This window comes from Tachypleus tridentatus, chromosome 8, assembly GCF_004210375.1.
Source record: "Tachypleus tridentatus isolate NWPU-2018 chromosome 8, ASM421037v1, whole genome shotgun sequence".
Taxonomy (NCBI): Eukaryota; Metazoa; Arthropoda; class Merostomata; order Xiphosura; family Limulidae; genus Tachypleus; species Tachypleus tridentatus.
The window spans coordinates 31054947-31068674 of NC_134832.1; the positions used below are offsets into that span (position 1 = coordinate 31054947).

At 32.2% G+C, this 13728-nt stretch overlaps 1 protein-coding gene across 3 annotated transcripts in view; it reads right to left on the reverse strand.

Annotated features, from left to right (window-relative positions):
* Positions 1-3001: 3001 nt before the first annotated feature.
* Positions 3002-13728, reverse strand: part of LOC143222091 (uncharacterized) — a 101534-nt gene continuing 90807 nt past the window's right edge. For 2 of the 3 annotated variants that reach the window (XM_076448027.1, XM_076448026.1), the window contains 2 exons: positions 8269-8403; positions 3002-7021 (listed from right to left, as the gene is read on the reverse strand). In XM_076448027.1, the coding sequence (XP_076304142.1) occupies positions 6780-7021; positions 8269-8383 (357 nt within the window). In that variant the 5' untranslated portion in view covers positions 8384-8403 and the 3' untranslated portion in view covers positions 3002-6779. Of the gene's footprint in view, positions 7022-8268; positions 8404-11286; positions 13218-13728 lie in introns of those variants that run through there. The other variant, XR_013012011.1, reaches the window with a different exon arrangement.

Sequence of the window (13728 nt, forward strand, 5' to 3'; positions counted from 1 at the left end):
AGTGAGGGGTTATGTTGCCAACTTTTAAAATTACAAAACCTTCATGGAGAAAAGAATTGTATACTGCTTGTAAAGTAATTGGTTTAATTTCAGCATCTGAAATACACTGCCTTTAAACAGTTTTACCCTTAACCCTTCCTTTCCCACTGAATCAATGATCAGTCTTTCTGACAACCAGATGATAGTAAATGTTAACATTAGATAGGAGAAACTGATGGCTGATGTTTGTCACCAGATTCTGAAAACTACATGTATTATTTTTCCATAACAAAGCTATGTGAATTGCACATTCATTAATGCTTAGAACAAATGTGCTCTGACATCATATTGGCATGTGCATTCACCATAAAGGATAAAAAATGGCATTAGTGCTACATATTCAAATTACCTTTTTCAAGAATGTTTAAGCCTACACTGCTAACTGAACTGACTTATTTAGAGTTTGTAGTCCTGGCTTGTTCACAGAGCAGTCTTTCCCATGCACTTAACAAGTGCATCAGCTATTGCTGTACAGACAAAGAAAACTTCTGTGAAACACTCATCAGACCTAAAGACTGCAATCACATTCATAGATAATACATTCTTCAAGTATATCTTATCAACTGTTCATCTGGATTGGAAAAATTTGTGTTCAAATGCATATTTTTGATTCATCTTTTCTAAGAAATGTTTAAATAAAAATCATGTTATTGAGATCAATGCATTTTAGCTCCTTGGTGATCACTTTTTTTTTTATCAGAACTGATGAATCTCTGAATGCATTAGAATTTTTCCTTTGTTTTACAGTTTGGATCTGGCACCCAGATGTTGGCAAGTTCAGCTACCCCATGAGAACAGATTTGAGACTGGTTTTAGCAGGAGACATGGTTTGTGTAAAAGTTTTGAGTCATGCCATTCAACCTGTGTAAAATGCTCAAAAACATACTGAAGTTAATGGACCTTATACTGAAAGGGGTTAAAAAGGGAGAAATGCTTGGTATAAAATCATAGAAAATGAAAATGGTATTCCAGTGGCTTAAACAGGCTTTAAACTAAAAAGAGATTTCTTGCTCATGTGGATGGAATTGTAATTTCTTGGTCACATTGTCCAAAGATGAAGTCTCTATGGGCCTTAATAAGTTAGCCACAGTAAAATATTGGCTTCAACCTGTAGTCAACTTCATCAACATAGCTGAACCATTGTCTACTATCACTAAATTTCAGATGTTCTTTGGAAGGAGTTAGAAGTTTGAGCAAGCACTTCATTCCCTAAAGGTTGCTTCATTGGATGTTGCAGTTGGAGGAAGTTTTTCTATTGATTAATACATTGGCACAGTTAATTAATGAATTATTGATGGAGCACTTTAGATATCTATTTGAAACAGAGAGCCAATTTTAATGAAAAGCACTTGTTTCCTGAACTGTGTTAAGTATGGTGAAAATATGCATTTCATCTTCTCACCCCAGTATGTTAGTTTGGCAGAACAGGTAATACAGATTGTCAAGCAGACACTTGCTAAGTTTGTTAATTCTACCAAGATGAATTGGGTTGAGCACTTGATAATCATGAAGAAAATATTACACAGAGCAACTGAGCAAATATCTCCAAGCTATTAGCATAATGTATGGCACTATGATAAGACATCTCCCAATGTCCATGGGAATATGTGGAGTGGTTTAATCAACAAAACTGGAAAAAGACTTCTTGTAAGCAGACCAAATATTATTAAAGGTGGTAAAGAAATTGATACACCAGAGTGAAAAGTCTTTGTTATAATGCATGCCAGTAGCAAAAAAGCAACTTGTGGTGTGGCAGATTGGTTCATTAACATCCAAGATACAGCATAAATTAGATATGGTAATGCATATGGAACACGTTAATAAGCTGCACACATATACATGTCACAGATAAACCTCTTATGCACTGGCTTGAACATGGGTTTGAAGTTGTAAGTGATAAGACAACGACCTTTCAACTCATACTAATTCAGATAATGAGGAATAAAGAGCTATAAGCACTTAGCTGGCTGCCTGTAATGAGTTCAATAAGGAGTATGTGAAGTTACCAGCAAAAGACATTTTTGACAGTTTGGCCTGGCCATCTAAACTGACCTCTTGATCAGCATGGTGAGATTAAATGATTGTGACAGAAGAGACAGTTATTTGAAAGGATATTGACTAAAACAGCACAGGTACCTGCTTTCATAGTGTTCAAGTGGTAGTGTAAGGAACAACTCATGCACTGCATTCTGTGATTACTATTCACTCATGTGACAGCTGGAACACTTAGTGCAAGCAACCAATGATTGAAAGGGTGTAGCAACCCATACCTTTCAAGCTCTTCAGTTGTATTGTGAAGAAACATCATTGATGGTTACCACTCAGTTACTCCAGTGAGAATGGTTTCTTGATCATAAGATTAATAGGACTGAAAGGACTTAGACACCCTTCCTTTCTGGATAATAAAGAAATCTGATCTAGTGAGATATCAATTAAATATTGAATGGTACCAACTCAGTTGTGAAACTAAAACAACTGGAATGAATGGATTTAAGACCTAGTACATCCCTAGACATATGCCCAGCAACAGTCACTTACAAACTCTCTCTTTGTTAATCTGAAGATGACTTGAATGTTGTTCTCTGCTTCATTAGTAAAAGTGTTGATACCCATAACAGACATTCCAAGATACATTTTTTACTTCAAGTGGGTTTCTCGTCATCACAAACTACCACCATATACTTTAAGAACCTAGTCTGATCTGAATAATAGGATTGGGCTACTATCAAGTGTCACTTTCTGACTTGGTGTGTACTGTATAAAGTCATGATATCTAACCAAAATCATCTTGAATGTCAAAAAAAAGTGTGCAGCTATATAAGGATAGGAATAAAAATTAGTGGTCAAATTAGTAGCTACATTTTATAAGTAATTTAAATGCATTTTGTTTTTCTAAATCTTTTGACTGTATTATCCTTTTTCAATGTCTCAAGTTTTAAAAATCAAATTTATAACCACCCCATACCCAACAGATCTTAGTTTTTTTATTCATTCAAAATAGAAGATTATACACCATCTAGACACTGTTCTTACAATCTGCCATACATCAACTTCTGTCTTCTGATCTAATTAGCATAACACTAGTAACAAAGTATGTACAACTAAAAATTTTCAGTGTGTTCAATGCAATTTCACATGCCACATAGGGGACCACTACAGCTTGTTTGGTTTTAACAGTCATAGATGTGGCCCTGTCCAGCCATAACAAAAATGCTGTTACATAACCAAGACAAAAAGTCAGTTCCCAAGGTTAAATTTAATTCTATTACAGTTTCATCATAAAATCTCTTAAGAAACGTGACTTATAATAAACAAGTTTATATTTATCTACTGATGAACACTTCTGGCTGCTCTAAAACATGTATAGCTAAATATGAGATGAACTGTGCTGCAGTGTCAGCCATTGGTTAAGCTTTGGTCAACATTAGCAAGTAATTAGATGATTACTAGTAAAGTCTCTGGAAGAGGACTTGTTATATCCAGGGACATTTTGTAGTGGAAAACTTACAAGGGGTTTCCTTGATATGCATGGAAAGCTTTTTCTTTGAGTATCACACACACACATATATACATAGAAGCATTAACATTGCATCTCATAAACATCACTTCCATTCACTGGTTGGAGTGAGACAAATAACATAGTGCCTGGCATCATCCAAAACATCTCCTGTCTCAAAACAAAAAAAGAACCATGTTTACATGGTTTGTAGCACAATATAAAACACCATATTACACAAACAACTATTTGCACAAACTGCAGAGGAATTACATTCTCATCTCTAAATATGGTGCTTTATCTTGCTGTACAACAAACAGAAGTCACCTCTCCATACTGATTTGATACTTGTATTGCTTAGCCATTGGCAAAACCCTTACTGCTTGTGGAGTTTGTTGCTATTGCTGCTTCATTAGCTTCCACATCTGCATTGTCATGCTGATATTGAACAAAGTTATGCTTTTTAACCCACTGAGCATTAATTCACCATGTAGGTCAACTGCCTTCAGCAGTTGAATGTGAGTGTGCTGTATGTGGAGCATGGCTTGCAAATATCCCACATCAGCTGTAGTCAGTAGGTTAATTAAAATGTAGCAATTCAATAATAAAATATACTTTTGAATTTTAGCCATTTCATGTAAAGGTTATTTCCAATGGTTACATATCATATGTGATGACAAGTAACTTGTCCATGCTGGCTTGACATCTCTTACAGTAGATTCATCCAAAAGATAGCAAGGTCAGAGATTATGACTCGGAAAGCACTGATACTAAACTAGAGTTATTAATGATTCATCCCAAGTAGAATCACTCAAAGCATTTTTACCTAATGTAGGATGAAATAAGCTGACCACCACAATTATGGATACAATAAAACTACTGTGCCTCCTCATGTTAGTGCCAGAGAAAATCAATCCAGGTTTGAATAGTTCAACCCAGTAAAGGTAGCTGTCATTACCTATCATTATCTTATAGCGATAAAGCATAGATAAATTCTTAAAGACAGTGTACAATGTTTGAAAAAAAAATGTATAAATAGATGCATATTTGTACTCCAATGATACGTTACAGAAAAGTTTGGGTTCATGATACTTATATAAGACACATGAAAGACCTTCTGCAGCTACTATACATACTCATTTCTCAGGATGCTGGTGACATTGCAGCCTGGAGCATATCACATGACCCGTTAACAACAGCATCCAGACTACAAGCTGTTTTAAATCAATTAGTTATATGGTGTAACAACTGGAGAGGTCTTCTGAACTCAATCAAAACACAGGCACTAGCATTTTACAGAAAAATGGGAAGACAGTACAAGAAAATTCAAAATCACATTATCCAACACTCCAGACATTTTTAAGACTAAATTCACAGTTATTATAGACCACTTACTATAGCAACACCCTCAAAAAGACAAGTACCAGGTTGGCATTCTTTCATCAATTTGGGAGTGTAAAGAAAGGTGCAATAGCCACTCCATCGTTAAAATCTACAAAGCTTGCATCGGACCTCTTTGTGAATATGGATGCCCGATTACATGTAACAAGCTAAACACAATATATAAAAAGATCCAACAGCATCCTGCCTCCCCAAATGCACAACAGAAATCTATGACAATAACCTCACCAATGACTGCATCCACACACTAGCCCAAAAATATTACAGAAAAACAGAAACCAACAAATACCTTTCCTATTCTAACAGCCACACCCTCAACACAGAAAACAGATGCCTCTCCATTCAACAGTGTACAACATTCATGTGCTAACCAATTCTTTTATTCCTTTCTAGCCTCACTTTTCAGGCATGGGTTAGGTACATTATTCAGTGTCTGATCTGTGAAAGCAGATTTTTCTCTAGGCACTCTAGTTTCCTCTGCAATAAAATTTCACAGGGCATAAGATATTCTATCCCAGCCTCCCTGAAAAGGGCCATTAATCTACTAAGTCCATAAGACCAACCACTGACTAACTAGTAACAATTTATCATCAAAATTCCACAAAATCTCCTCAACTTTAATAAAAAATTTTCTATTCAGTCTCTCAAAACTGCTTTCACTCCATCTGCATCTCCTTGCTCCTTCCATGATAACAATTGCTTTATTCACATGTTTCACACAAAGTGTAAAATGACAATCTCTCTTTGGCTTTCACAGTGCTTGTGTCAGTATCTTCCTTAACTCTGCATGGCCATCAAAATCTCTCTCTAATATAAGCTCAGTGGCTCCATACAAATTTGTTTGGCATTTAATCTCTGAACAGGCAGGGTGAAGAGAAACAAAAATTTCTAACCACCTCAGATTGTCTTTCAGGCCTTAGAAATTAATTCCAATACCTGAACATTTTGTAAACCTAAGTTCTTGCCACAAATTTTGATTTTTTTTTAACCTCAAATGATGATTCCACATATGATGAATTAAATAAATAATGTCACAAATGAAAAGAAATGCCAAATTATTTTAAAAATACTCAATCAGTTGGCAAAAGTAATTATATTGTTGACATAATGAACAAAAACATCACTAATAAGTGAACATTTGTCAGTGAATCAGAATTATATTCTTTAACACATCGGTTTGACACCTTATTTTCAGGTAAATAATGCAAATACGTCACAAACTCAAAACCTACTTGGTAATTAATTTCATGCATGAGCTCATGTGGAAAAAAGCAATCAAATTAAAATAATAATTTAAGATTCGCATTTATTTGCAATTATAATATTCTTACAGACATCAATATAATATTTATCGTCAATAAAGAAAAGCTCATTTTTATATAATAAAAATGTTAAAGGTAGATTGTAGCATTCTTATCTTTTGCTCGATAAATCTAATAAATAAAAATGAATTTACACTGTTTGTTCAAATTACAGACTTTTTGAGATTATTACTGGTTAACTAAAAACTAGGAACACCACAAACCATGTCAAAGTTCTTAAAATATAATACACAGAATATCTACTAGTAACATGGTTTAAAAATCCTACATAAATTTTTAGCATCACACAAAGACAACTAATTGATCTGTCAACATACTTAAAATAGAATGTACTTGCTGCATGAAAATTTTGGTGTAGTACATACAACAGTTTCAACAGATAAACTACTACATAAGATGTGATGAACTTTTATAATTTATATTATTTTCTGGAAACCATATATGTATACATATAAGGCACATAAAAGATCATTTTTGATGCAACAGTCTGAGTCCTAAATATTAAGACCATGAATCCAAACCTAATGCATCAGCTCCCTATTCCACACTGGATGATGGACACAGATGTGTCGCCGTAAGTTTGATTTTCTGGTGAAGCCTTTTCCACAGACATGACAACAATGATTTTCTTTATTTCGATGTTGAAAGAAGTGATGATTCTGTAAAGTGTTGGATGTGTTAAATAGTTTAGAACACTCTGGACACTGGAAACGACGTCCCACAGAAGTTTCAACCCACATCATTTTCCACTGATAGCGTGGACCTATAAACACATCAGTAGAAAAATTATATTTACTTTTGAAAAAGTTTAAGTTGTACATGATTCACAGAATAATAAGCCTATGTCTGATACTGCCTCACTAAATTAGTCTCCTTCAGTAGTATGAACGTATTATTTTAAACAGAATATTAATATGTAATAGAGTTCAAAAAACTTAACATCTTTTAAATGGTGGAGATACAAGGACACAAGTGTTAGTAAGAAGACTAAAATATCTGTAATAATACTGATAATAGTAATAATAATAATAGGTGTTTACAGCACCTACGATGTATTTTGAAGATCACAAGAATGACAAACACTTAATACACTTCTTCCTCCATTCCTCTATCTATGAAATGAGCACATGAGGATGTGTATTTACAGTTGTTTGCATCTGCTGCAAATTAGAATGAAATAGTTTAATGCAAAAATTACACTTTCAGAGATATTAACTGCCAAAAATACATTAAAAGTCTATGTTCTTTTACACTTTCAGAGATATTAACTACCAAAAATACATTAAAAGTCTATGTTCTTTTACACTTTCAGAGATATTAACTACCAAAAATACATTAAAAGTCTATGTTCTTTTACACTTTCAGAGAGATTACCTGCCAATAATACATTATAAATCTATGCTATTTTACACTTGCACTGATAATGTTTGTCATTCATATATTGATATCCAATACAATATCTCATAACCTGACTTATGTTCTTACTAAACAAGCTTTTTTTTAATTAGTTCTAAAAGTTTAAGTGCAGAAATTGATTCTCATGTATATCTCTAAGCTTCAGAACAGACTATTAACCCACAAAAACTACCTTAAATAAATATATGTTAATCATCACATGCACAGGAAATATGCACTTCACTGCTATATCATATCTGAAATGAACTTAAATTAGTGCTTGTATTTTTCAATGTGTTTTGTAACTCCTTACAATGTGCTATTACAAAACATTTTTCTTTTAAAAATCAGTTGTCATAAATTAGGCACAGAATTCTTTATCATAGTTAAGATGCCCAAGTTCTAGTCCACAAAACATTACAAGACTAACATATTTTTTGTTTATACCTAGTAGTTAAGACATTTTAATTCAAAAGGCCAGGTTTTAATCCAGAAAACCACACAAGTCTAGCACATTTTTGTGTTTTTATTTTTATACCTGGTAGTCACAGAAATGTTCTTTCATGTTTGATTTTCGAGTGAAGGCCTTCCCACAGAACTGACAACTGTACTTGCCCTTGTTCTGGTGTTGATAAAAGTGATGGCTCTGTAAGGCGCTGGATGAATTAAACAATTTTTTACAATCTGGACACTGATATTTATGTCCATATGGCGTCATAACCTTCATCATCTTCCAACGATATCGTGAACCTATAATCAATGATACAAGATTGTATTACTGATTGTTATATTCTTAATACCTGTAGTAATAACCACACCTTATTTGCAATAACCACAGGTAGTTTGTTTGTTTTTCTATCTCATACTTACACACAATAATCTTTTGTAAATATAAACACAGACTATAAAATGGAATTTTGAAACAAAACTTTTTGTGATGATGTATACATATCACGTGAAATACAAGATCTTTGTACAAGTGTGCTAGCATCATAAAGTATAATCTAGACATTTCTGTATATATATAACAAGAGATTCATGTAGAAAGTTAAACAAGTTATGAAACATTGAAATCTGTTATGCTTTCCTGGGTCAATAGCAGCAGATTGTACATTCATTTCAAAAGTATCAAATAATGCCAATGTATAATTTCCTTCATTTAATTCAATTTTTCTGCCACAGTTACAATAATTTGTTGCTGGAAATATTTTACACTTACTTGTACACCAATATCAACTAGTGAAACATTTCTACCAACATTGCTTTACTGTTCCATTGCTAATATATTCCCTTTGGTGTCCTTGCAGTGTATTTTTATTTGTAGTATTGGATTCATTATTCAATATCACTTTAATATGAAGACATTCTTGCCTTTGACCTTGACATAAAAACTGTAAATAGTTATATTGTGATTGGGAAATAAGAGCTACAGGATGAGGTAGATGCAAGTTAAAACAAGATAACAGATTATATGGCTTGTTGGCCACTTTGTGTACATAAACAACTGTACACTCTGACTTGAAACAAAATAGGTATCAAACTTATACATTTCCAAATTGTAGCACCACTCATCCCAAATTGTGCATCACAAACACTCACATCAAACCAAGAAACCTCACCCCAAGACAAGATTCAAGAAAACCCATCACAAAATGTGCCTCAAGAAGACTCACATTAAAACATGAACTTAGAAAGTATGCTCAGAAACATGCATCAAGAGATATTATAAGATCTGCAGCAGAAACTGTCATCATAAAACACAACCTTTCACCGAAAAACTTTCATAAAAATGCATTAAAATATATCAAGAAGTTCTAGATGTATTACAGTATTTTCATTTAATCCAGTTACTTTATGATTCATCATTATTCTTGCCAAGCTTAGCTAAGAAAGCAGTTGACATAGAAGATTAAATTGAATATTATTACAGCTCAATTTTCTTATGATAGGAGCTTTATTATTATTTTTTGTTCTTATTTATAGATATAGGAGCTTGGAGAATTTCTTCCAAATATCAACCAATTTACTAAGAGTTCCAGATGTTAATACATATTATAGAAACTATAAAAAAAATAAAAGTTGTAATAAGTTATCATGCATTGTGACTCTTAAGAAAATAAGTAAATAAATTAAATTTATTAAAATCATTTCACAAACTGAGAATGTCATGTGATTAATTTAATTTGTCACTCTTGTGCAATTCAGTGAGGTGAAATCCAGGAGTATAAAGAGTGAAAACTTAACTTATTAAGACTAGTTATTCCAGATCTGCTAGAAGAGCAGCCAGCTAGTTTGTTCTATGCTACTACAAATTTCGTTTCAACATACTGACCACTGTTAAATGAAGACATCCAATCACAACAAAGGGCTTGTCTTGCAATGAGTCATTATAACTATTACTTCAAATGAGTTTCGTGTAGGCCATTTTTGTGAAGAACAGTGTAGGAACGCCTCTTACTTAAAAAATTAGGGAAAGAAAAGTCTAAATCTGCCATGAAATCCATTAAGGCAATCAACTACACATGAAATGAAATAGACAAAAATACTTTTTGAAACTTCTTACATACATGGAATATAGTCAGACATCATAAAGGGTAGGTAGTGTGAGCTACACATTAAAAAATTAATTGTGCTTTATGTAAATGACTTTCATAAACTAATAAAGACAAGTGATAGTGCAGAGGCAAACTATGGTACCATAGCTAACATGTTTAACAATTATACTTAAGGTTCAATATGTAGACTTACGGAAGATTATGTCACCACCTTTTATTTGTCATAATATTTTAAATAACGTAAAGCTAAAGGGTACAACATTCAGAAAAATGAATCCTTTAATATTTTTCACGTACAGGATTTATGACAGCAACAGAATAAAAAACAACAACCCATGACAACTTGAAACAGAATACCAACTTACAAAATGAAGGTTACAAAAAAGGAACACACCAATAAAGTCAGTGTTATAAGGCTTAAAAGACATACACACATATATATATGTCCTGGTACCATTAAAAACACAATAGACAAGTACTGGAAGCTGGAAAGGCTCAAAAGCCAAAGTTCTTTCTGTTAGAACTACATCTTGAAATCAATGGCTGTTTCAATGAGAATTACAAGAAAATGGAACTGTGACAATCACATTATACAATACATATATTTGTCAACTTCCCTAACACTACTCCAACAGTGTTAATTTTTTGATCTATTACTTACAAAATCTCTTGGAAGCTGGCATCTACATACACTGGAAGGTCTATGAAAAGTTTGTTAAATTGTGTAGTCTAACACTAACCTTGTCATTTTTTCACATGGTTTGATATAATGAATATTGCAATATTGGGCAACAATGAATAACCACAAATTTAAGAATGAAGTAGTTTCAAGAGCTGTAAAAGGACCTGGGATATCTTTCTTACAATGTGAAATTAACCTCAATACATATCAATGTTCACCAGTATAGTTATATGCAACATATTTATTCATCAATAAGTGACAAGCATTTAATATTTTCCCCTTTTGTAATCACACACAAACTTAATAAAAAGAAAAAGGTTTTTTAAAGTTATACACACTTGTGTAAAAAATTGTAGCCACAGGTTCAAACTTCAGTCCAAGCACAACACAGCCACAAGCTTTTAACAACGTATTTATTAATACAGAATAACTTCTCTGACTTCTTCATACAAATAATGAGCATGTATTAAGCAGTTTTGGAATTATGTAGTAAATAACCCAAATGCATTTTGTTTGTAACCAAGAATTCTTTATATGCAAACATTTAATCTTTTATGTCTAGCATTTATTACAATCCTAAAACATGTACACATACATTCTTCAATACATAGTAACAAAAGTATTTAAGAAATTTCAGTTAATACACATGTATTACTATGAGACTGGAAACTATTGATATAAATTTTCAACCTAAACTTGTGTCTGTCTATTTTAAACCTCATCTAACTAAACTGTAAGAAAATTGCAGGGAATATATTATGAGACAGCAATCCAAAAGTAAAATCTTCAGCTGAGCCTGAGTCAATAAATCATTCAAACTGATATTATTTAAAGTGTTGGTAAAGCCTCTTACAGATTACAGACAAGAGGAGATCCTCAACAGCCATGGCACTCAAAATTCTTTTAGGCAGAATTAGATTAACTTAATCTATGAGACCTCATTACTTTCCCTTTTTATTAGTTATACTTTTATGTACCAGCAACATCAACTGTGAGGTGCATATATATCTGATTCCATTTTATTACTCATTAAAATCTCTACCAACCCACCTTCAAATTAAAATTATTTTAGGCAGGATTAGAGTAAATTAATCTGCGAGACCTTGGTCATAATCAAATACACCAATGAAATGGGGTTAACCCCCCAAATCAAAAAATGTAATCAGATCTCCAACTGGTCAAAGTTTGTGCTTAAGAAAAACAAACAAACTTAGATCCCTTCTTTAAGATGCTTTGCTGTGGCTGAAAAGAAAATCACATTACCTGTGCATGCAAGTAATGTGACATATACATATATATAAAGGAAGACTGCAAGCTGCAAAAATTCACTTACAGTATATATATATATATATTAGTAAATTTAACTAGCTGCTTTAATTTTTTTGTCTTCTTCCACTCAGCTTCATAATTTAAACTTGGAATGCTCAGTTCTCTATGATACTGACAAGCATGATCTATCTTTATAATTAAATATACTTTGGTAATATTAAGTTACAACACAATGAAAGTCAGTAGACTCCGACTTCTTCAGCTTTTTATTAATAAACTGTCTTACCACCTAGCAGCAGCTTTCTGTTATTGATAATTGAGCAATATATTTCAGGTATACATGTTTTTTAGATAATCAACCTAAATGCAGTATTATTTTTAGCAAAAAAAGGTGTAATTTCCCATGTATTTTCTCTTTTTTAAAGAAACAAACACTTACTTATTTCAATAAAATTTGTTTACATACTTTAAATTACTATATTTAACTTTTAAAGTCATATTGTTTAAAATAATCTAAATACAAAAGTGTCTCAGAGAACATAATTGTCTTGGTTCTTTAGGTCTATTTAGAACTTCATATGAATCACACAATATACAGTAACCAGTACAATCTAGAATATTAATATTTTTTTATCAAAATGTATTTACTACTATTTATGAAAACAATAATGTTTCCAGTAATTAATACTAGGTAAAATTATATTCTTAAAACTGAGAACAAGGAACAAGCATTAAACTCAGAAATAAGAATTTTAAAAACTAACAAACTGTGCACTAGGTTTTAATATAAAACTATGAAAACTGTAGGTTTTTATACATTCTACATATCATCTTATGTCTCTTCAGGTCAAAAGACTTTTTGAATGCCCTTTGGCAGCCACAACAAACATGTTTCTTTTCAGATTTATGCATATAGTGATGATGGTTCCTTAGAGAATCCCTGCTTCGATAACTTCTACCACACAAATTACACTGGAAATCTGTTGTATCAGCTATGTATACAAGATTGGATAAGTTCATCCACTCCTCACTACATTTATCTTGTTCACCAAAATAACCTAGGGAGTAAATTAATACAATTGTACAGTCAAAATGTGATAACATAAGGAAGTTTACAAAAATGGTGACCCTGTTAAGCTTGGGTGCCATTTTAAATTTAATTATGAGCAAATTCACAGCTACATGGTGGAAAATGTGAGTCAATTCTACAGAAATCTGAAATTTTATTACATACCTGTTTGGCATAGGGATTGTAAAACAACTGAATTAATACACTAAAACATATTGTAGCTGAATTATGTGAACTCAGGTTAACTCTGAGGTACTGTTATATACAGTTCAATAATTTAAAAGTATAAGTTTCATGTAAAATATTACAGAAATTCCATCTATTTTCAACTTATAAAATCCATATTTAGAAAATTAAGAATTTAAAACTCTTGCTTTAATTTGTTAGAAACTGAACAGAAACTACTTTAAATAAGTAGACACAAACTAAATCATTCTAACTCTGTAACTCAGTATAAGTTTTATTTTTTATGAAATACACTCCAATTCCATATGTATAAA